This window comes from Rana temporaria, chromosome 5 (genome assembly GCF_905171775.1).
Source record: "Rana temporaria chromosome 5, aRanTem1.1, whole genome shotgun sequence".
NCBI classification, from domain to species: Eukaryota; Metazoa; Chordata; class Amphibia; order Anura; family Ranidae; genus Rana; species Rana temporaria.
Genome location: NC_053493.1, coordinates 23,002,090 through 23,028,013, shown reverse-complemented (window position 1 = coordinate 23,028,013; position 25,924 = coordinate 23,002,090). Strand labels below are relative to the sequence as shown.

General features: G+C 44.8%; 1 protein-coding gene across 1 annotated transcript in view; it reads left to right on the top strand.

Annotated features, from left to right (window-relative positions):
• Nucleotides 1–25,924, top strand: part of SCIN (scinderin) — a 175,924-nt gene that overhangs the window by 87,889 nt on the left and 62,111 nt on the right. The window contains exon 5 of the mRNA XM_040352263.1: nucleotides 14,421–14,513. Within this exon, the coding sequence (XP_040208197.1) occupies nucleotides 14,421–14,513 (93 nt within the window). The remainder of the gene's footprint in view (nucleotides 1–14,420; nucleotides 14,514–25,924) is intronic.

The window sequence follows — 25,924 nt, the reverse complement described above, 5'->3', positions numbered from 1 at the left end:
TTGATATATTTTCATTTTATTTTTTTACTAAAGGGACAATTTTTTTTTTAGGGGTCCAGAGGTCCCCTGGGGCCCAGAGATCCCCATGGCCCCCGGACGACAACCCCCCCTTTTTTTATAAAAAAAAAAAATGTATATATTTTTTTATTTATTTTATTTATATATATATATATATATATATATATATATATATATATATATATATATATATATATAATATTATTATTATTATTATTATTATTATTAATAAAGGGCCCAGAGGTCCCCAGGGCCCTGGATAGCAACCCCCCTTTTTTTAGAAAAAAAATTATATTATTTATATATATATATATATATATATATATATATATATATATATATATATATATATTTTCCCAGGGCCCCATTTATTTTTTATTTTTTTTATAAATGTTTATTTTTGTTTATATATATTTTTTATTAAAGGGCCCAGAGGTCCCCAGGGCCCTGGATGGCAACCCCCCCCCTTTTTTTTATGAATGTTTATTTTTTTATTTTTATTTTTATTAAGGTCCCGGATGGCAACCCCCCTTTTTTGTAATTTATTTATATATATATATATATATATATATATATATATATATATATATATATATATATATATATATGTACATTATTATTATTATTAAAGGGCCCAGAGGTCCCCAGGGCCCCAGATGGTAACCCCCCCTTGAAAAAAGAAAAATAAACATATATTTTTTTTAATATATTTTGAATTTTTTTTTATTTTTATTAAAGGGCCCACCCCCTTTTTTAATATACATTTTTCTTTATTTCTTTTTTTTTTGTAAAGGGGCCCCCCGCTTCTCAATTCGTGGCAGCCCCCCCCCCCCCCGCTTCTCAATTTCAGGCGGCAGGGGGGCCATGTCTGAAGCTGTGTAAGGGGCCCCATAATTCCTGATGGCGGCCCTGGGCACGGTACTGGAGGATCAAGAAGGCTGGGGAGTCAGGGGGACACAGTGCTGGGAATTTCTCAATTCGTGGCAGGGGGGCCATGTCTGAAGCTGTTTAAGGGGCCCCATAATTCCTGATGGCGGCCCTGTATGCTGAATATATATTTTGCTCAATGCCAAGTGTAGCTGAATTTCTAGATGTGAAATAATAAGGAAGCAGCAGAAGAGAACATGCACTTTGCACAGGGAACACTCTGCCTATCTCTTAGCATGATGTTGGGCAATCCTGGCATTTAGCGGTCATAAGCCCTGGCTGTAGCTGTAGACGCGGTTCATTTAGCATCTGCCTGCTCCTCATTCATGGGAACTGCTCCTACATAAAGCTCTGTTTGCCTTCAAGGTGGATGTCGAAGTGCTTTTGTTGCAGTGTTTGTTCTACAGCTGGCCAGTAATCTTCTTCATTGTACGGAGTTCTCCCACAATAAATATTGATTGCCATTTAATGGAGGAGCCCCGGCTGAGCAAACCGAGGAAGATACATAAGACTCAGCATGTGATCTCTGACCACTGAGAGTTCTGGGACAATCCCATTCAGTGACTGACTTCCTCCGTATCTTTACAGCCAATTCCTGGATCTGTCAGCGTTTATAGAGAGTCAAATGCCGCGTACACACCATTATTTTTCGTGTTGTAAAAAATGGCGGTTTTTTTTTAACCACTTCCCGCCCGGCCTATAGCCGATTTACGTCCGGGAAGTGGTTATGAAATCCTGACAGGACGTTCTAGAACAGGGGTCTCAAACTCAAATTACCTGAGGGCCACAAGACAAGTTTTCATATGCCATGGGGGGCCGCATGCAAACTTTCAAACTTCAAAAACAACAGTACTGGTGTCAGCGAGCGCATTATTACCACCAGCACTGGTGTCAGCGAGCGCATTATTACCACCAGCACTGGTGTCAGCGAGCGCATTATTACCACCAGCACTGGTGTAAGGCAGGGTTTGACAAATTTGCTTGGAATCTAGGAGCCAGCAAACGCACCCCGTCCCGACGGGCTTGCACGCAGAAGCGAACACATACGTGAGCAGCGCCCGCATATGTAAACAGTGTTCAAACCACACATGTGAGGTATCGCTGCGATTGGTAAAGCAAGAGTAATAATTCTAGCACTAGACCTCCTCTGTAACTTAAAACATGCAACATGTAGATTTTTTTAAACGTCACCTATGGAGATTTTAAAGGGTAAAAAAGTTTGTCGGCATTCCACAAGCGGACGCAATTTTGAAGCGTGACATGTTGGGTATGAATTTACTTGGCGTAACATTATCTTTCATAATATTAAAAAAAATGGGGATAACTTTACTGTTGTCTTATTTTTTAATAAAAAAAAAGTGTAATTTTTTCCCAAAAAAGTGCGCTTGTAAGACCGCTGCGCAAATACGGCGTAACAGAAAGTATTGCAACGATTGCCATTTTATTCTCTAGGGTGTTAGGATAAAAAATATATATAATGTTTGGGGGTTCTAATTAGAGGGAAGAAGATGGCAGTGAAAATAGTGTAAAATGACATTAGAATTGCTGTTTAACTTGTAATGCTTAACTTGTAATACCAACGGCCACCACCAGATGGCGCCAGCTCACATCTGGTGGTAATAACTTGTAATACCAACGGCTCACCACCAGATAGCACCAGCTCACAAAAAAAAAAAAAAAAAATGTTTTTTTTTTTTTTTTTTTTTTTTACTCTTTGCTCCCCCCACTTCCACCCTGCCTGCGGGCCATTTATAACTGGTCCGCGGGCCGCAAATGGCCCGCGGGCCGGTACTTTGAGACCACTGTTCTAGAATGTCCTGCAGGATTTCATGCCGCGCGGGCCCGTGGGGGCGCGCATCGCGGCGATCGGTGATGCGGGGTGTCAGTCTGACACCCTGCATCTCCGATCTCGGTAAAGAGCCTCCGGTGGAGACTCTTTACCACGTGATCAGCCGTGTCCAATCACGGCTGATCACGATGTAAACAGGAAGAGCCGTTGATGGCTCTTCCTCACTCGCGTCTGACAGACGCAAGTAGAGGAGAGCCGATCGGCGGCTCTCCTGACAGGGGGGGTTCGCGCTGATTGTTTATCAGCGCAGCCCCCCCTCGGATCGCCACACTGGACCACCAGGGATGCCCACCCTGGAGCACCAGGGTGGGCAAAAAAAAAAAAAAGCCCGCAAAAAAAAAAAAAAAAAAGTCTAAAAAATAAATAAAAAAAAAAGCATTAAAAAAAAGAAAAAAGATGCCAGTCAGTGCCCACAAATGGGCACTGACTGGCAACCTGGCAAAAATCAGTGCTGCCACCCCAGTGTCCATCAGCGCCACCCCAGTGTCCATCAGCGCCACCCCAGTGTCCATCAGTGCCACCCCAGTGTCCATCAGTGCCACCCCACAGTGCCCATCCATGCCCAGTGCCCACCTATCAGTGCCCATCTGTGCCACCCATAAGTATCCATCAGTGCTGCCCATGAGTGCCCATCTGTGCCGCCTATGAGTGCCCAGTGCCGCCCATCAGTGCCGCCTATGTGTGCCCATCAGTGCCGCCTATGTGTGCCCATCAGTGCCGCCTATGTGTGCCCATCAGTGCCGCCTATGTGTGCCCATCAGTGTCGCATACCAGCGCCGCCAATCAGTGCCACCTCATCTGTGCCCGTCAGTACTACCTCATCGATGTCCATCAGTGCCATCTCATCGGTGCCCATTAGTGCCGCCATATCAGTGCCCGTAATTGAAAGAGAAAACGTATTTACAAAAAAATTAACAGAAAAAAATAAAAACGTAATTTTTTTCAAAATTTTCAGCCTTTTTTTAGTTGTTGCGCAAAAAAAAATCACAGAGGTGATCAAATACCACCAAAAGAAAGCTCTATTTGTGGGGAAAAAAGGACGCCACGTTTGTTTGGGTACAGTGTAGCATGACCGCGCAATTGCCATTCAAAGTGCGACAGTGCTGAAAGCTGAAAATTGGCTTGGGCGGGAAGCTGCGTAAGTGCCTGGTATGGAAGTGGTTAATGTCATTAAAAACCATTGTGTGTGGGCTTCAGAGCATTTTTCGGGTTCTGAAAAACGGCATTTTTTTTTTTTTCGAACATGCTCTAATTTTTAACGACGTTTTTAACGTTGTCGTTTTTCGGGTTGTAAAAAATGATCGTGTGTGGGCTTTAACGACGTGAAAAATCCGCGCATGCTCAGAAGCAAGTTATGAGACGGGAACGCTCGTTCTGGTAAAACTACCGTTCATAATGGAGTAAGCACATTCATCATCACGCTGTAACAGACAGAAAAGCGCAAATCGTCTTTTACTAACACGGAATCAGCGAAAGCAGCCCCAAGGGTGGCGCCATCCGCATGGAACTTCCCCTTTATAGTGCCGTCGTACGTGTTGTACGTCACCGCGCTTTGCTAGAGCATTTTTTTTTCCACGATCGTGTGTAGGCAAGGCCGTTTTAATAATCAAGTTGAAAAAAACGTAGTTTTTTCTAGAGCCTGAAAAACTTCGTTTTTTACAACCCGAAAAATGATCGTGTGTACGCAGCAAAACTGTATTGATCTGCCTTTCCAGAAATCTACCCAATTACTTCAAAAATGAATTGGCACAAATCCAGTGGTGGCCCGCTCATTAGGGATGCAGGGGTGCTGCCCCCCTAAACTCCATGTAGGACACCAGACGCATGGATTTTAATGGAGTTTTATTTTTTTTTAAGCAGATGATTAGAGCCTGAGGCTCTAATTGGCTTAAAAAAGGGTGGGCTCGGGGCGCAGTGCTCTGCGCCCCGAGCCCACCTTTTTTTAAGCCAATTAGAGCTTCAGGCTCTAATCATCTACTTAGAAACATTAGAAAATTAGAAAATTAATATTCGATATTGTCTTCCCGCTTCTCCTCCTGGCCAATCAGGAAGCGATTGGTCAGGGAGTCTTATGCCACGTACACATGGTCTGAATTTCCGACAAGAAAAGTTTGATGTGAGCTTTTGGTCGGAAATTCCGACCGTGTGTAGGCTCCATCGGATTTTTCCTGTCGGAATTTCCGACAAGAAAAATTAGAGAGCTGGTTTCTTAATTTTTCAGACAAGAAAAAGTTCTGATCGTCTGTATGCAATTCCGACGCACAAAAAAGCTAGCATGCTCGCAATCAGGTCGACGCATGCTCGAAAGCATTGAACTTGATTTTTCTCGGCTCGTCGTAGTGTTGTACGTCACCGCGTTCTTGACGGTCGGAATGTTGTGTGACCGCGTGTATCCACGGTTTTCTTGGCGGAATTTCCGATCTTGCGTACGTGACATTAGTGGTGGAGCGAGTGGATCGAGAGCCGGGGGGGGGGGGTAATGCGAGTGCCACCCTCCTCTCCCATCCCCACACACATACGCACAATATTGAGCCGCCACTGCTCAAAATCCCAGCGCACTAAATTGCATATGAATTGCACGGGAATACAATGCAATGGTTACATTATCTTCTGTAGCAAAAACATAGATATTTCTTATGCTTTTAAGTTTCATTTAGTGGCCACAAAGTGGTGCTATTGCCCAGAGCCACTGATAAGGCACTACAACTGGTCCTGTTGTAGTGGGCCCAAACCTCATCAGCTAAACAGGGGGGCCTGGGGCAACTTTATTGTTTATTTCTGCATAAATGAATAACATTTATTTTATTAGACCACGCCCCCGCTTCTACTTGCTTACCAGCAGTGTTCATTTTGGCAGCAGATTTCGATTTTGATTTTGAAAAGGCGAGTGTAACAAAAATAGGCTAAGAATATGTTAGAATGTTAAATTCATTTATAAATTAAATTAAATACTGGTGAAAAATAGCCAAGAAGAGCCAACGCGTTTCAGGCGTCAGGCCTTAATGTCCCTTTGGCACATTTGCACACGTGCCATAATGGCAGCACTGGATGAGGGGGGTGGAGCCACTCAAGAGAGGATTTACGTTTCTGTTTAAATATTATAGAACAAGCTGTTTTTTTTTAATAGGTTACATTTTATTTTATGTTATTTTAATATTTTAATTTAATTTAATATTATTTTATATCTTTTTTTTTATATTTTGTTTCATTTATTTTTATATTATTTATTTATTTTTGTGTTTGTTTGTTTATTTATTTATTTTTGAAGTTCTAAACAAACAGGCTCTGAGCCGCACCATCCGTATATATTAAAGCGGCGTTCCACCCAGAAATGGAACTTCCACTTTTCCGGCTCCCCCCCCCCCCCCCCCTCCGATGTCACATTTGGCACCTCTCGGGGGGGGGGGGGGGAGCAGATACCTGTCTAATACAGGTATTCTGCTCCCACTTCCAGGACCAGATACCTGAGCCACCCGCAGGTATTATGCCCCTTCTGGTGCCTTCCCCCCCCCCCCCCCCCCGCTGTCTTCTGGAAGACACACGGGTCCCAGAAGACAGCAGGGACTAGTGGGAACACACAGCACGAGTGTAGCGCATTAGGGCAAGGCTTACTGATTTCCTTACCGAAGATGGGGGTGGCAGCACCCGAGAGCCGAGCGACAGATCGGCTTTGGGTGCCGACATCGCGGGCGCGCTGGACAGGTAAGCGTCCTTCTTTTAAAAAAGTCAGCAGCTGCTGTATTTGTAAATAAAAAAAAAAAAACGGTGGACCTTCGCTTTAAGAACAATCCTGTTGGTGCCTTTGATTTCTGAACTGATTGGGGTCCCAAATAGGGTTGCCACCTGTCCAGGATTTACCCGGACAGTCTGGGTTTCGAATCACGTGTCCGGAGTTCAGTCTGCCTGAAACCTGGACACATTATTCAGACAAGGCTGTGACTCCCCAAGTAATCGAGATAGTCACACACAAATCTGTTGCCGTCTGGGAACTGCCAGTGGGCTGTCTAGGGGCAGGTTCGGTTTCCTCAGGGAGGGGGCGGGGCAATGATGTCAGCCACACTCATTATGGCCACTTTGCGCCCCATTACTACTCTCCTTGGGGCATCCAAAGTGTATAATCCTATAGTGCAGGGCTCAAAATTTCAAGTCCTGAGCTACTAGCCAGGCCTCAAGAGTTACTCGCCACTAGTTGCCCCACCTAATTCATACACTGCCCTGCGCCCGTAAACACGCCTTCGTAGATTATCTCATAGAATGACAATGTTTTATGCAGAATCAAGTTACAAAATTAAATATTACCAACAACAACTTTAACAAAATGGGACAGGGCACTGGGGGCAGATCAGAGGGACAGGGCACTGGGGACAGACCAGAGGGACAGGGCACTGGGAGCAGACCAGAGGGACAGGGCACTGGGGGCAGATCAGAGGGACAGGGCACTGGGGACAGACCAGAGGGACAGGGCACTGGGAGCAGACCAGAGGGACAGGGCACTGGGGCAGACCAGAGGGACAGGGCACTGGGGGAAGACCAGAGGGACAGGGCACTGGGGGAAGACCAGAGGGACAGGGCACTGGGGGCAGACCAGAGGGACAGGGCACTAGAACTGGGTCTCTTCCCCATTCTCTTGCTGTCTCCTCTGCAACTCCCATCCATCCTCTCTCTCTCTCCCATTCATCAGGAGCCTGTGTGTGCGGCTCCACACTTGCATGTCCCCACTTCCCCCTTTTATTCAGGCTGGCAGAGAGGAGAGGAGCTGCAGCACAGCGGGAGGGAGTACAATCCAGCGCCGAGATCCACACAACTGCACAGCCATTGACACCATAGCACAGCGCACACTGACAGCGCACAGCGCACATTGAGACCAGTCTGTTCACAGTGCTCAGGCTAAACTGTTGGACACTTACATAGAGCAAAAGGAGAAGAAAACTGCACAAACTAGAAGGCTGCCGCTCTCATGTCAGGGCAACTTTCAGTGAGCGCTGCACCGGAGTGGTAATTTTCGCAATCCTCCACCTCACTCATTACTTTCTGCTCTCCAGCTACATTGGTCGGGGGGGCAGGCTCAGAGAGGTCATAATGTTGGGTCCCATGGCTTAATGAGAATTGTAAGTAGAGCACCTGTGTACTGCTCTGCCTGTGCGTGGCTCACCAGACTACTTTTCCTGGGCACGCACCTTTCCTCTTCGGCCACCAATCTCATCGGGACTGTAGGCACAGATTGGAGGGAGATTGGTCATGCAGCACTGTCATCACTCGCCCCCAGCTTAAATCCACTCGCCAAATGCTAGTAGGCGAGTGGAAATTTTGAGGGCTGCTATAGTGTAAACTACGAAAAGAAAGTGCCCTGTGCCGCTAAAGTGTTCGGGGTTCGGCTTAAAGAAAAGGTGGCAACCCTAGTCCCAAAGTAGACTTGCATTGTAAGAAAGCAGCGATTACGGTGGTTCAGATCTTTTGCACATTGGCACCTGGTTATAGATCGCATTAGACTGTTAGCTGGAATTTCTTTTTTCTTTTTTATAGTTGTCAGTGTAATCACTCCAGCTATAAATCCATAACCCCGGTGTGAAGGACTTGGGTGTTATGTATACTTCTTTGTTGGCTTATAAAGTCATAAAGTTGTACTATAACGAGAGGATACCACCTGTCATTATGGCAAATAAACCAGGTTTGGTAATGAGTGATCCCTTATCTCCGCCACACCAAGACCCAACACAGACTTTGTGCCTTGCCTGATAACACCCATCTTATGTCAGTGCAGAATGAATGGTCTGCAATGTAAAGAATGGATGTACAGAAGAGGGAATGATGAGGTGCGTGAACCATAGAACATCAATGGGAACAAGCTTCCACATGGGAGTCTCTGAATTTAACATTATATATATATATATATATATATATATATTTATTCATAAGTTTACATACCCTGGCAGAATTTATGATTTCTTGGCCATTTTTCAGAGAATATGAATGGTAACACAAAAACGTTTCTTTCACTCATGGTTAGGCCCCTTTCACATTGGAGCGGGAGCTGCGGTTGGCGGTATAGCGGCGCTAAAAATAGCAGCGCTATACCGCTCGGGATTGCCGCGGGAATCGGCCGCTAGCGGTGCGGTATTAACCCCCGCTAGCGGCCGATAAAGGGTTAATACCGCCCGCAATGCGCCTATGCAGAGGCGCATTGCGGGCGGTATTGGCGCGGAATCCCATTGTTTTAAATGGGAAGGAGCGGTGAAGGAGCGGTATACACGCCGCTACTCTCACCGCTCCAAAGATGCTGCTGACAGGAGATTTTTTTTCTCTCCCGCCAGCGCATCGCCTCATTGAGTAGGCAGTGAAGGAGTTTTTCAGGCGCTATAGCAGCGCTATTTTTACTCCTCAGTGTGAAAGGGGTCTTAGTGTTTGGCTGAAGCCATTTATTAACCACTTCCAGACCTTAGGTGTTTTTCAGATTTGGTGTTTGCAAGACTAAAACAGTTTTTTCTGCTAGAAAATTACTTAAAACCCCCAAACATTATATATATATATATATTTTTTCTAACACCCTAGAGAATAAAATAGTGGTCATTGCAATACTTTTTGTCACACCGTATTTGCGCAGCGGTCTTACAAGCGCACTTTTTTTGGAAAAAATTCACTTTTTTTAATTCAAAAATAAGACAAAAATAAATTTGGCCCAATTTTTTTATATATTGTGAAAGATAATGTTACGCCGAGTAAAATGATACCCAACATGTCACGCTTAAAAATTGCGCCCGCTCGTGGCATGGCGTCAAACTTTTACCCTTAAAAATCTTGATAGGCGATGTTTAAAAAATTCTAGAGGTTGCATTTTTTGAGCTACAGAGTAGCTCTAGGGCTAGAATTATTGCTCTCGCTCTAACGATCGCGGCGATACCTCACTTGTGTGATTTAAACACCGTTTTCATATGCGGGCGCTACTCGCGTATGCGTTCGCTTCTGCGCGTGAGCTCGTCGGGACGGGGCGCTTAAAAAAAAAAATGTTTTTGTTTTCTTATTTATTTTTATTTATTTTATTACTTTTTATACTGAAAAAAGCATGACAGGTCCTCTTAAATATGAGATCTGGGGTCAAAAAGACCTCAGATCTCATATTTGGGCTTAAATGCAAAAAAAAAAAAATTTGAAACTGTCATTTTTTCAAATGACAAAAAATAAAAAATTGTCTCTTTAAGAGGCTGGGCGGGACTGACGTTTTGACGTCACTTCCGCCCAGCAGAGCTATGGGGACGGGCGAAGGAGATTTTTCCTTCAGTCTCGTCCCCACTCAGCTGCCGAATGGTCCCGATCGCCTCCGCCGCTACCGACGGCTCCGGTAAGCGGCGGAGGGCGCGGGAGAGCGGCGGGAGGGGGGCCCCTCTCCCGCCACCGATAACGGCAATCTCGCGGCGAATCCGCCGCGGAGACCGCCGTTATCGTTTACCAGACCGCGCACACTAAAGATTGATACCTCGGTTGTGGCAGCAGCTGCTGCCGTTACCGAGATATCAATCTTTAAAAAATGGACGTACATCGTCGTGCGCAGGTCTGGAAGTGGTTAAAAAAATCAACTGTAGAAAAGGAGAGCTGTGGGACTTTAAATGAGGCAACCGCTATGTCAGATATGAACAGAAACATAAAATATTACAGTACATAATTCATTGTTACATTGTATCAAAGTAAATAGGTAGTCACATGACTTACACTAAATCTGCTGCTTCATGGCATGCAATACAAATAGCAATTCACATAAAAGAAAATCAACTGTGTTTACTCTTTTTACAGTAATACTGTTTTTCTACGGGAACCATAGAGTACCCGAGGACACAGAAATCCAATCACACCTCACTGCTGAGGAATTCAATTGCAAAACCACAATTCTCCGCAGACCTGATCTAATCCGTTCAAGAACGTTACATTGTATGGGACGGAGGAGCTGAGATTCTACAATGTTGCGGCAGCGCTGAACAATGTCATTCTCAAGGCTTTTTCTCGAGGAAATACACCGGAGGTCTGGATGTTCCATGTTCCCCCATTTTCCCCAACTAAAAAAAAAAAGCAATATTTTTTACTTTTTGCTATAATAAATATCCCCCAAAAATATATATATAAAATTATTTTTTCCCCCAGTTTGGAGACATTATATGGAAGTCTCTGATGGCTCCCAGATGTCCTTTCCTCGTTGTGGCTCCAGCCTTACGGATCTACTCAAATAAATGAAGTATTTGCCTACTAGGAGTGTTCATATTGCTCAGAGTCCGCCCTGCAAATGATTACTTTACTGGTTCTTAAACCTTATGAAGGATAAGCAATGATGGAAATAACTGCAGTGCGCAAACATTGATTTTAATCTTCGAAATTACTGGGAAGCATTGAGGCAGCCACGTCTTTAAATGTTAATAAACCCTCCAAGTACAAAAACACACACTGCAGTGGACATCAGCTATTACAATGTTTGCTGTTTTTTTAAGCTTGCCAGTGGCTGGCCCACAGGAGAGCCCCCCCATCAATGCGTTGGGCCCCCTAATCTACATGCAGGGCGCCGGACAGCATGGATTCCGATCGTGGGGGGTTTGTTGTGTGACAATAGTGAATGAATATTCGCTATTCTCGCACTGATCCTCCTCCCGTCCAATCAGGAAACGGGTCCTGAGACCCGTCACGTGATTGGCTGAAAAGACAGGTGATCCTATTGGATGCCTAGGAGAAGGAGGGAGGGGATGCACAGCAATTACTGCAGACCCCCAGCATCATTCCCTCCTGACACCCAGCACCATGCTCTCATGGCACCCAGCATCATGTCCTTCTGACACCCAGCACCATGCTCTCATGTAGGTTTGCCACCTTTTCTTCAAGCCAAACCCCAACACTTTAGTGGCACAGGGCACGTTTTTTCCCGTAGTATACACAATCGGATAATTAAAGACCTGGGGCACCTTTGGGTGCCTCAAGGACAGTGGTATTGCAGCGCGCTGCGGCAAACAGTGGGTGTGGCCAAACTGCTCTTGCTGACATCGTGGCTCCCCCTCAGTGATGCCAAACCTGCCCCCAGACAGCGGCCCGCATCTCCCGAATGGCAACAGATTTTTGTGTGACTACCTCAGTTACTTGGGGAGCCACAGCCCAGTCTAAATAATGTGTCCGGGTTTCAGGCAGACTGAAAGCCGGACACAAGATCCCAAACCCGAACTGTCCGGGTGAATCCTGGACAGGTGGCAAACCCTACTCTCATGGCACCCAGCATCATGTCCTTCTGACACCCCAGCCCTCCTGACCCTCCATGACGGTGCCCTCCTGACCCTCCAGTACTGTGCCCTCCTGACCCCCAGCACCATGCTCTTCTGACTCCCAGCACTGTGTCCCCCTGACTCCCCAGCCTTCTTGATCCTCCAGTACCGTGCCCAGGGCCGCCATCAGGAATTATGGGGCCCCTTACACAGCTTCAGACATGGCCCCCCTGCCGCCTGAAATTGAGAAGTGGGGGGGGGGGCTGCCACGAATTGAGAAGCGGGGGGCCCTTTACAAAAAAAAGAAATAAAGAAAAATGTATATTTAAAAAGGGGGGTAGCCATCCGGGGCCCTGGGGACCTCTGGGCCCTTTAATAAAAAGAAATAAAAAATATATAAAAAAAATATATGTTTATTTTTCTTTTTTGAAGGGGGGTTGCCATCTGGGGCCCTGGGGACCTCTGGGCCCTTTAAAAATAATAATAATAATAATCATATACATGTATATATATATATATATATATATATAAAAATAAATTACAAAAAAGGGGGGTTGCCATCCGGGACCTCTGGGCCCTTTATCCCCTTAACGCCCGCCGCACGACTATATACATCCACAGAATGGCACGTACATGCAGAAGGGCGTATTTATACGTCCTTGCCTTCTAGCGGGTGGGGGGTCCGATCGGGGCCCCCTCCGCTGCGTGCGAGGGGCGGATTCCCTCAGGGAGCAATCCGGGATGACGGCGTGGCTATTCGTTTATAGCCGCTCCGTCGCGATCGCTCCCCGGAGCTGAAGAACGGGGAGAGCCGTATGTAAACACGGCTTCCCCGTGCTTCACTGTGGCGGCTGCATCGATCGAGTGATCCTTTTTATAAGGGAGACTCGATCGATGACGTCAGTCCTACAGCCACACCCCCCTACAGTTGTAAGCACACACTAGGTGAACTTTAACTCCTACAGCGCCCCCTGTGGTTAACTCCCAAACTGCAACTGTCATTTTCACAATAAACAATGCAATTTAAATACATTTTTTGCTGTGAAAATGACAATGGTCCCAAAAATGTGTCAAAATTGTCTTAAGTGTCCGCCATAATGTCGCAGTCAAGAAAAAAAATCGCTGATCGCCGCCAATAGTAGTAAAAAAAAAAAAAATATATAAAAATGCAATAAAACTAGCACATTATGAGAGACTTACCCATAAACAAAGCCATCCATCTTCACCTGGTCTTCCTTCCGAGTACGCAGGGGTCATTTGAATGGACTAAGCCATGATGACATCACTCCCGCGCATGCGCATGGGAGCCACGATCATGGCACCGAGTATGCTGTCCATTCAGAGCACGTGTGCCATCACCGGCTGGAGTAATAGTGACTCTCATGAATGGTGCACATTTAGGAGATATTCCTTGTACTTACAGCTAAGCTTCATTATAATGATATAATAATGAATGATATCTTTGTTTCTTCTCCCTGCAAGGCAGGTAAAAAAAAAAAAGGGTATAAAAAAAAAGGTATCCTTTTTATTTTATTTTTTTACTGGAGCTACTGGGCTAGATTCAGGTAGCCCAGCGTACTTTTGTGCGGGCGTGACGTATCTCCGATACGTTACGCCGCCGTAAATTAGGGCACAAGTTCCGTATTCTGAAAGAACTTGCGCCCTAAGTTACGGCGGCGTAACGTATCTGGGCCGGCGTAAGCCCGCCTAATTTAAATGGGGATGATGTGGGCGTGTTTTTTTTAAATTATTGTTGATCCCGCGCATTTTACAAACGGCGCATGCGCCGTTCGTGAAAGAATCCCAGTGCGCATGCTCAAAATTCCGCCGCAAATCGTCATTGCTTTCGACGTGAACGTAAATTACGTCCAGCCCTATTCGCGAACGACTTACGCAAACGACGTTAAAAATTCAAAATTTGACGTGGGAACGACGTCCATACTTAACATTGCGTACGCCTCATAGAAGCAGGAGCAACGTTACGCCGGAAAAGCCTTACGCAAACGACGTAAAAAATTCCGCCGGGCGCACGTACGTTTTGTGAATCGGCGTATCTAGGTCATTTGCATATTCTACGCCGAAAACGACAGAAGCGCCACCTAGCGGCCAGCGTAAATATGCACCTTAAGATACGACGGCGTAAGAGACTTACGCCAGTCGGATCTTAGGCTAATTTCGGCGTATCTTGCTTTCTGAATACAGAAAGAAGATACGCCGGCGTAAATCAATGCTGAATCTAGCCCACTGTATGTAAAGAGTTAGAGTAAAGGATAGTTATACCTTTAATAAAAATTATATATATATAATAATGGTGGATGGGATACCATTGCTTTTACTTTTTAATGATGCTGTTGTTGTATTATTTAACTTTTTTACATGTTTATGTTCTATTTTTCTAGGTATTGGGGAACAAACCGAAGCTTCGTGAAGGAGACGATAGCGATGATGTAGTAGCAGATCTGTCAAACAGGAAGATGGCAAAACTCTACATGGTAAGAATGTGGCAATGTCCCGAACGTTCAGGTTTACAAATCACTCCGATATGAGCGCTGACCAGGAGCAGAGACAGGGCCGGTGCTACCACTAGGCAAACTAGGCAGCCGCCTAGGGCGCACTGCTGGAAAACATGGAAATCGATGGACAGCCGCACTCCGGATAAACTTGAGAAAGTTGTCTTTATTGATAAAAGTAAGACATGTACATCCAAAGATACAGTCACATAAGGGGACAACGACGCGTTTCGCACACCGTTAGTGCTTAGTCATGAGCCATGACTAAGCACTAACTGTGTGCGAAACGCGTCAGCAAGTCGCCTTCACCACGTCTAGATGCCTAAATGCATTGAGTTGCTGCCATGTGTTTGGCTGATTAGCAAATTGTGTTACCAAGCCATTGAACAGGTGTACCTAATAAAGTGGCCAATGCGTGTATATTTAAAGCAACCCCATACACACCCCAATTCAAACGTATGGTGGAGGGCAGTGGTTCTCAACCTCAGTCCTCAAGTACCCCCAACAGGCCATGCTTTGGGAATTTCTCTTGGGTAAAATAGTCAATAATCAGTAGATACGCCGTCGTAACTCTGAATCTACGCCGTCATAAATTTAAGTGTATTCTGTAAACCAGATACGCTTAAATTAGGCTAAGATACGAGCAGCGTAAGTCTCCTACGCCGCCGTATCTTAGGGTGCAATTTTTCCGCTGGCCGCTAGGTGTCGCTTCTGTTGAGTTCGGCGTAGAATATGTAAATGACTAGATACGCCGATTTACGAACGTACGTGTGCCCGTCGCAGTAAAGATACACCGTTTCCGTAAGAGGTACGCCGGCGTAAAGATAAAGCTGCCCCCTAGGTGGCCTAGTCAATGTTAAGTATGGGCGTCGTTCCTGTGTCAAAATTGAAAATTTTTACGTCGTTTGCGTAAGTCGTCCGTGAATGGGGCTGGATGTAATTTACGTTCACTTCGAAACCAATACGTCCTTGCGGCGTACTTTGGAGCAATGTACACTGGGATATGTACACGGACGGCGCATGTGCCGTTCGTAAAAAACGTCAATCACGTCGGGTCACCACTCATTTACATAAAACACGCCCCCCTCATCCTCATTTGAATTAGGCACGCTTACGCCGGCCCCATTTACGATACACCGCCGTAAGTTAGGAGGCAAGTGCTTTGTGAATACAGCACTTGCCTCACTTACTTACGGCGGCGTATCGTAAATACGATACGCTATGCCGCCGGAAAGATGCGCCGCCGTACCTGAATCTGGCCAATTGACTCTGATTTAAAGCACATGTGCAAGATAAAGGAAAAGCTGCAAACATGGCCTGTTGGGGGTACTTGAGAACTGGGGTTGAGAACCAGTGGTGAAGGGTGATCTTATTTATCTAATCATAAATTGCGCCACACGGGTATTGTCACAATCGTTGGAGAAAGAGACATAATTCATTGTTAATTCTGAAATGATAACCTGTAAATGCTTTTAAATCCTCACCTATAGAGAATTTTGGGTACCGTCGTTTTTTCCAAAATCAGTGGCATAAGCAATTTTAAGGCTTGACATGTTTGGTATCTATTTACTCAACAAAAATTTGATAGTGTGTTTTTTTTTCCCCCTGAAAATATGCATTTGATAAATAACTGCGCAAATAAAAAATGCAACTACTGCCATTTTATTCTCCAGGTTCTCTGCTTTCAGAAAATATATATTTTTTGAGTCTGTTATCCTGACTGGGCATCACATGACATCCATCAGGATAACATGCCGACACGCGCCCCTGGGGGTGAGCAGCGCGGCGATCGGAGGTGTTGCTGCATCTCCAGTCGTAGTATGGAGACTCTGACTGAGGCTCCTTACCACGTGTCCATCAGTGCCACCTGTCAGTGCCAATCAATTCTATGCTGCATATCAGTGCCACCTGTCAGTGCCCATCAATTCTACATACCAGTGCCTCCTCAACACTGCCCATGAATTCCACCTTATCAGTGCCAACTCATCAGTGCCGCCTCTGATGCGTAAGGAGACCTTGACGGAGGCTCCTTACCACGTGATCAGCTGTGACCAATCACAGCTGATCGCAGCGTGAACCAGGAAGTCCCGGTAAACGGCAATCCTCGGTTTACACTGCCGGGGAGAGACGATCGGCAAGCTCTTCCTGTCAGAGGGGGGGGGGGTCTGTGCTGATAATCGGTACATTGATTATCAGCATAGCCCCATCAGATGTGCCATAAACAATGCCAATCAGTGCCCATCAACTGCCAGTCGGTGCCCCATCAGAAACGCCTGTCAGTGCCCGCAACAGTGCCAATCAGTGCCCACCACAGTGCCTATCAAAGTGACAATCATTGCCCATCAATAAAACCTGTCAGTACCTCATCATCAGTGCTGCCCAACAGTGCCATCTATTAGTGTCCATCAATGCCACCTGTCACTGCCAATCAGTGACGCCTATTGGTGCTCACCTGTGACGCCTATCAGTGCCCATCAGTGCTGCATATCAGTGCCGCCTTATCAGTGCCGCCTCATTAGTGCCGATCAGTGCTGCCTCATTAGTGCCCGTCAGTGCCGCCTCATTAGTGCCCGTCAGTGAAGGATAAAACAACATTTTATAACAGAAACAAATAATTATTTTTTTCAAAAATGTTGGTCTTTTTTAGTTTGTTTAGCAAAAAATAAAAACCCCAGAGGTGATCAAATACCACCAAAAGAAAGCTCTATTTGTGGGAAGAAAATTATAAAAATTTAGTTTGGGTACAGTGTTGCATAACCGCGCAATTGTCATTCAAAATGCGACATCGCTGAAAGCTAAAAATTGGTCTGGGCAGGAAGGGGGTGAAAGTGCCTGGTATTGAAGTGGTTAAGCATGTATAGAATTTTTTTTAAAAATCCCCAAAAATTAAAAAAATTGCCCCAGTAGACAAGGGGTTAAGTCTGTAAAAGCTTTAAGAGGCACTGAAAGAACGGCGTGTAACCGGATCACGGGCTGCCTTAATTATTTTTAAAAGCAGAAATGGTTTTAAGGCTGGAAAAAGCCAATTGTAACCCGACATAACTAAACAAATCCACGTGTTGGCCGGAGTTCTGTGTTTATTTCAGAACACGTGATTCCTCCAGAGCACAAACCTGGAACAGGACAGAGAGCCTCATCGTCTGCCGTGACTCACAACATGTGTTATTGTTTTATAAAGCAGAAAACCTGCGAGAAAACCTTTTGAGATCAGAGAGGAAACTTCTATTTTTTTCTCCCTAGAATATAAAAAAAAAAGCACTGGGGTGTATTTATAAAAAAAAACATTGCGGAGTTATTCGTCCTCTGAAACTGTATGTGCATTTTTCCTGTGCAAATGGGGGCAAAATAACAATGTTACTGGGCGATTGTGTGCAGAGGATACAGTACACCAAGTGAAAATACTTACAGATCACTGCCTGTGGTATTAGTATGAGAACACCATCGATTGTATTCAGGTAGCTTTAGGTGCACACTGTGCAGAGGACACAGTACACCAAGTGAAAATACTTGCTGATCAGTCACTGCCTGTGGTATTAATATGAGAACACCAGCAAATGTATTCATGTAGCTTTAGGTGCACACTGTGCAGAGGACACAGTACACCAAGTGAAAATACTTGCTGATCAGTCACTGCCTGTGGTATTAATATGAGAACACCAGCAAATGTATTTATGTAGCTTTAGGTGCACACTGTGACGAGGACACAGTACACCAAGTGAAAATACTTGCTGATCAGTCACTGCCTGTGGTATTAATATGAGAACACCAGCAAATGTATTCATGTAGCTTTAGGTGCACACTGTGCAGAGGACACAGTACACCAAGTGAGAATACTTGCTGATCAGTCACTGCCTGTGGTATTAATATGAGAACACCAGCAAATGTATTCATGTAGCTTTAGGTGAACACTGTGCAGAGGACACAGTACACTAACTGACAATACTTGCAGATCCCTGCCTGTGGTATTAGTATGAGAATACCAGCAATTGAATGTTTTCATTAAAAAAATATAAAAAATTAGGAAACAGTGATGGACATGGCGGCCACTGGCTACACGCATTGGCTCTGGCGTCGCACCGCGGGAACGCGCCTGCTATTGCTCTTAAAGTGGCCAATGTACACCTACGGCGATTCACGCAGCCGTGCCAACCGTGAAAATACCACTGCCTGTGGTATTAATATGAGAACAACAGCAAATGTATTCACATAGCTTTAGGTGCACACTGTGCAGAGGACACAGTACACCAAGTGAGAATACTTGCTGATCAGTCACTGCCTGTGGTATTATTATGAGAACAACTGCAAATGTATTCATGTGACTTTAGGTGCACACTGTGCAGAGGACACAGTACACCAAGTGAGAATACTTGCTGATCAATCACTGCCTGTGGTATTAATATGAGAACACCAGCAAATGTATTCACGTGACTTTAGGTGCACACTGTACAGAGGACACAGTACACTAACTGACAATACTTGCAGATCCCTGCCTGTGGTATTAGTATGAGAATACCAGCAATTGAATGTTTTCATTAAAAAAATATAAAAAATTAGGAAACAGTGATGGACATGGCGGCCACTGGCTACACGCATTGGCTCTGGCGTCGCACCGCGGGAACGCGCCTGCTATTGCTCTTAAAGTGGCTAATGTACACCTACGGCAAATCACGCAGCTGTGCCAACTGTGAAAATACTTGCTGAGCAGCCACTGCCTTTGGTATTAATATGACAACAACAGCAATTGTATTCACGTGGCTTTAGGTGCACACTGTGCAGAGGACACAGTACACAAAGTAAGAATACTTGCCGATGAATCACTGCCTGTGGTATTAATATGAGAACACCAGCAAATGTATTCATGTAGCTTTAGGTGCACACTGTGCAGAAGACACAGTACACTAACTGACAATACTTGCAGATCCCTGCCTGTGGTATTAGTATGAGAACACCAGCAAATGTATTCATGTATCTTTAGGTGCACACTGTGCAGAGGACACAGTACACTAACTGACAATACTTGCAGATCCCTGCCTGTGGTATTAGTATGAGAACACCAGCAATTGAATGTTTTCATTAAAAAAAATATAAAAAATTAGGACGCGGTGATGGACATGGCGGCCACTGGCTACGCGCATCGGCTCTGGCGTCGCACGGCGGGCACGCGCCTGCTATTGCTCTTAACGTGGCCAATGTACACCTACGGCGATTCACGCAGCCGTGCCAACCGTGAAAATACTTGCTGAACAGCCACTGCCTGTGGTATTAAAATGACAACAACAGCAAATGTATTCATGTAGCTTTAGGTGCACACTGTGCAGAGGACACAGTACACCAAGTGAGAATACTTGCTGATCAGTCACTGCCTGTGGTATTAGTATGAGAACACCATCAATTGAATGTTTTCATAAAAAAAATATAAAAAATTAGGACACAGTGATGGACATGGCGGCCACTGGCTACGCGCCTCGGCTCTGGCGTCGCACCGCGGGCACGCACCTACGGCGATTCACGCAGCCGTGCCAACCTGCCATAGTATAATGATGGCGGCTGGTTGTGAAGCGGTTAAATATATTAAAAGATTCTGTTGTCATATCTTAGTTGTACAATTCTCCCCTTCCAGTCCTCATTACCTAATGTTACACTCGTACACTGAGTTCCCCAACGCATGCGCAGCTCGGTGTACATTCTATTGCAATCTTTATTGCAGAAGAGTGCAAGAACACGCCTGCTCACGTTTTTTTTTCCATTTTAGACTTTAGTTCTGCTATGTGTGTGATTGTGAAGGAAGGAGATGTGTAAACACAAGACTTATATAGAACGTTCTTTCTCTGTAGAAGAAGTGACGAGCAGGAAACAAAAATTCTAACAATAAACTTTATAAAGAATGACAAGGTCAAGAATTAATACTTTTTTTTTTTGCTTTTCTTAATAAGTCCCCATTCACACTATGCACAGCAGGAACTCGCACCCCCGCTCACAATTTTTATAGTGCGATTTGGAAAAGCGCGTCCCGCATAGGATAGCCCATTCACTCACTGACCCGATTTTGTTCAATTAACCAGCCCTGGAAGAATTTACCCCCTTCCTGACCAGAGCATTTTTTGCATTTCGGCACTGCGTCGATTTAACTGACAATTACGCCGTCGTGCGATGTTGCACTCAAACAAAACTGACGTCCTTTTTTACCCACAAATAGAGCTTTCTTTTGGTGGTATTTGTTCACCTCTGTGGTTTTTATTTTTTGCGTTACAAAAAAAGAGCGAAAATTTTGAAAAAAAAAAGCTAAATTGTTTACTTTTTGCTATAATAAATATCCCCAAAAAATATATAAAAAAAGTAATTTTTCCTGACGCATTCATGGCAGCACACACTGGGGCGGAGTCACAACCCAGTGTGTGCTGCCATGAAGATGCATCAGGAAAGGAAAATTACGGAAAGGTGAGTATACAATTTTTAGTTTTTTCCTCAGTTTAGGCCGATACGTATTCTTCTACCTATTTTTGGTTGGAAAAAAAAAATCGCAATAAGCGTTTATCGATTGGTTTGCACAAAAGTTAAAGGCCCGGATTCAGAAAGAAGATATGACGGCGTATCTCCTGATACGCCGTTGTATCTCTGAGTCCGGCCGTCGTATCTATGCGCCTGATTCATAGAATCAGGTTACGCATAGATATGCCTAAGATCGGATCGTCAGATCGTCGGATCTTAGGCTGCAATTCCAGGCCGGCCGCTAGGTGGCTTTTCCGTATCTTTTACGCGTCGAATATGCAAATGAGCATTTACGCCGATTCAGAGACGAACGACCGCCTGGCGCTTTTTTTTACGTCGTTTGCGTTCGGCTTTTTCCGGCGGAAAGTTACCCCTGCTATAGGAGGGGTAAGTGTGGCGTATCCTATGTTAAGTATGGCCGTCGTTCCCGCGCCGAGTTTTGAATTTTTTACGTTGTTTGCGTAAGTCGTTCGCGAATACGGCTGGACGTAATTACGTTAACGTCGAAACCAATGACGTCCTTGCGACGTCATTTGGAGCAATGCACGCTGGGAAAATTTGCGGACGGCGCATGCGCTGTTCGATCGGTGCTGGGACGCCCCCTAGCTGCGGAATTTGAACTCCGCTGGGGGATTTACGATACGACACCGCAACTTTAGAGGCAAGTGCTTTCTGAATAAAGCACTTGCCTCAAAAACTTGCGGCGCCATAACGTAAATCAGATAGGTTACGCGGATCTAAAGATCCGCTGACCTATCTGAATCTGGCCCAAAGCATCTACAAAATAGGTGATCGAGTTATGGCATTTTTATAATTTTTTTTTTTTACTAGTAATGGCGGCGATTTTTATCGTGACTGCGACATTGCGGCGGACACATCAGACACTTTTGACACTATTTTGGGACCATTCACATTTATACAGCGATCAGTGCTATAAAAATGCACTGATTACTGTGTAAATTACACTGGCAGGGAAGGGGTTAAACACTAGGGGGAGATCAAGGGGTTAAGTGTGTCCTAGGGAGTGATTCTAACTGTGGGGGATGGGCTCACTGCAACATGACAGAGATCACTGCTCCCGATGACAAGGAGCAGTAGATCTCTGTCATGTCACTAGGCAGAACAGGGAAATGCCTTGTTTATAAAGGCATCTCCCCGTTCTATCGCTCCGTGACACGATCGCGGGCACCCAGCGGACATCGAGTCTGCGGCACCCGTGGGCACGGTCACAGAGCCCGTGGTGCTTGCACGCCCACTATGCTGCGATTTAAAAGGGACATACAGGTATGTCCCTCTGCGCAGCCGTGCCATTCTGCCAACGTATATCGGCGTCGGGAGTCGGTAAGCAGTTAAAAAAAACGGAAAAGAAAACTGTATCCCCTTAAATCCTATGTAGCTTTTCACACTGGTGTCTTGAGCTTCAGTTGCGGTTAAAAAAATCCTGCTTGCCACATTTTTGGTGCAGGTTAAGTCCAGTAAAAAAAAAACGCACCAAAAATGCATTCCTCCTCTTGGAAAACGCATGAAAAATGCAACGCACCTGTGGGAAGTTCTCAAGCCCAGGTTCACAGAATCGCATGACAAGGGAATTCACATCATAGTCTGTAACGGTCAGGGGTTAACACCGTTTACGATATTCCATTCCACCAACCCACGGCAGCTTATCCGACACTCCATAATCCAGCAGACAGGACCAATTCCATTCCCCAGAATAATGAGACACAAGCTCTGTTCTCTGGTTCCAAACGAATGAATACTTTCCTATTGACCTGTTGGGTTCAGAATAAACCACCTGTAATATTTCAAGATATCCTGCAATACATGAATTATCATTACTGTCCCATCTCATGTAATCCGAGATATCATTTCTCAGTCATCCTATGCCCCTATTGGACATAGGATGACCCTAGACATAAGAGTCATTGGTGAAGCTGACACAGGAGTACCCCAGATCCTTCAAAAGTCTCTGGGTATTACGGGCCATTCCGTTACATAGTCAATGGTGCCCTTCTTTATTTTTTTTATATGGAATGCGTCACGAATATATGTGCTCCAGAAGAGAGCACCAATGGTGGCCTTCTAATCAACTCAACGTTGGAAAATGTTTCTGATGGACTTCAGTGCAATTAGCCCCATAGACCTCTATGTTATCTTACAGAAGTCGCATCAGCATAGATAAGAATTCCTATGCGATTTTGATGGACTCTGTGTTTTTTTTAACCCTAACCTTTCCTCCCTGGTCATCCTTCATCTATTAATTTTGATACAGCTGCTTCCTATGATCGATCAACCCCTAGTTTGATTGATTAACCCCTTCTTCGGTCGATCAACCATTCCATCGATTTGATTGACCCTTCCTTCGATTGATCCACCTTTTCTTTGAACAATCTAACCTTCCTTAATCTAACCTTTCTTGGTCGATCGACCCTTCCTTACTTCAATTGATCCTTACTTCGATCAATCCTTACTTAGATCATTTTGATCTTTCCTTCAACTGATGATTGATCATTTGAAGAAAGGATTGATCAATGGAGGAAAGAGCTGATCGATCTCAGGAAGGGACGATAAATTGAAGGAAGGGTCTACCGCTCAATCAAATGAAGGGTCAAGCGAACAATTTAAGGAAGGATCGGCCGAAGGAAGGATCGAACGATGGATTAAATCAGGGGTCTCCAAACTTTCTAAGCAAAGGGCCACCTTACTGTTCATCAGGCTTTAGGGGGGCCAGACTGTGGCCATCGGGAGTAGAAAAAGGTCCCGCCATCAGTTGGAGTAAACCATGCCCCACCTTTGGTATCGGTGAGAGAAATTGTGCCCCATCACTTGTGTCATTGGGAGGAATTATGCCCCAATCGTTGGTGTCTTTGGTAGGAATTGGGCCCCATTGTTGGTGTCATTGGAAGGAATTATGCCCCAATCATTGGTGACTTTGGTAGGAATTGTGCCCCATCATTGGGCCTCATTGATGATGTCATTGGGAGGAATTGTGCCCCATATTTAGAGTCTTTGGTAGGAATTGTGCTGCATCATTGGGCCCCATTGATGAAGTCATTGGGAGGAATTGTGCCTCATCTTTAGAGTCTTTGGTAAAAATTGTGTCCCATCATTGGGCCCCATTGTTGATGTCATTGGGAGGAAGTGTGCCCCATCTCTGGTGTCTTTGGTGGGAATTGTGCCCCATCATTGGGCCTCAGTGTTGATGTTATTGGGAGGAATTGATCCCTATGTTTAGTGTCTTTGGTAGGAATTGTGCCCCATCATTGGGCCCCATTGATGATGTCATTGGGAGGAATTATGCCCCGTCATTGGGCCCCATTGTTGGTGTCATTGGGCCCAATTGTTGGTATCATTATGAGTAACTGTGTACCATTGTTGGTGTCAGTGAATGAAATAGTGCCCCAAGGGCCGGATAAAAGCAAGCAAAGGGCCGCATCCGGCCCCCGGGCCGCAGTTTGGAGACCACTGGATTAAAGGAAAGATCAAAGGCCGCTTCAGTGTGCCTTATTCAGCAAGGTTGACCAGGGAGGAGAGGTGAGGGTTAAAAAAAAAATCAAAGTCGCATTAATTTGCTTCTTATCTATGCTGATGTGACTTCTGTGAGATAAAATAGAAGTCTATGGGGCTGAGGTCAGAATATAATGTGATTTCCCAACTGACCGGTGATGTGTTTGGGATTGGATCCAGTTTTTCTTCTAATGTCTATTTGTTGTACTCCGTCCTATAGGAAATCTTTTGCATGTTTCAGTATGTGAATGCAAATATTGAATTCTCCGATGTATTCTGGTCTCCTGATTCCGGAGCCAAATCCAGGAACACTTGTAGACCTTCCTGCAATGGCTGCATTGCTTGTAGAATTACAACTACAGTAAAACTTTGATTTGAGAGTAACTTGGTTTGAGAGCGTTTTGCAAGACAAGCAAAATTGATTTTGACTTGATATACAAGTAGCGTCATGTCACAACTGAGTATAAAAGTGAAGAGAAGTGCATCTAAGTGTAGCCATATATATACTGTTAAGACCTGCAGTGGTTATGGTACTGCGGCCTTCTTTCCATCCCTTAATCGCCGAGCATAAGTGATTATCGCTACCATAGGAGGTAGAGGGATAGTGGAGATGAATGCAGTTTCCAGGATGATTCTTCCCAATGGTTAGAATTAGGGTTGTCCCGATACCACTTTTTTGAGACGGAGTACAAGTACCGATACATTTTTTTTCAAGTACTCGCCTATACCAATTACCGATACTTTTTTTTTTATGTCATGTGACAGTATTTTATTTTTTATTTTTTTTACAATTTTTCTTTTACATTTTTTTTTAAAGTGATTTTTTTTTTTGTGTGTGTTTTTTAGGGGGTGTGTTTTTTTATTTACATTTTATTTTTATTTATTTTTTTAAAAAAATATTTATTGCAATTTTTTTTTTAATCAGCCCTGTTGGGGGTCTTTGGAGAGATATCAGGGGTCTTAACAGACCTCTGACATCTCCCCTTTAAGACAGAGAAAGGGACTAAGGACACAGATTCCCCAGTCCCTTTCTCTGCAGGCTCAGCTGAAATGAATGGAGAGAAGCTCCTCTCTGTATTACATCAGGTGTTTGAGAAAGGTCAAAAATTTGTTTTCTCAGTACCACCGGAAAGTCTTGGTTCAATCTCTCGTCAACTCCCGGATTGACTTCAACAATATTGTGTATTTGGGTATGCCTCTAAAGTGGCTGAGGAAAATCCAGCTCGTCCAGAACCAGGCCGCTAGACTAATCTCCGGCTTAAATAGGCGGGAGCATATTACCCCTACCCTGCGATCACTGCACTGGCTCACTGTGGTAGATCGCATTGAGTTTAAGGCTCTCTGTCTCGCCTATCGCGCTTATCATGGGACGGGCCCACAATACCTGAATTCCTTGATAA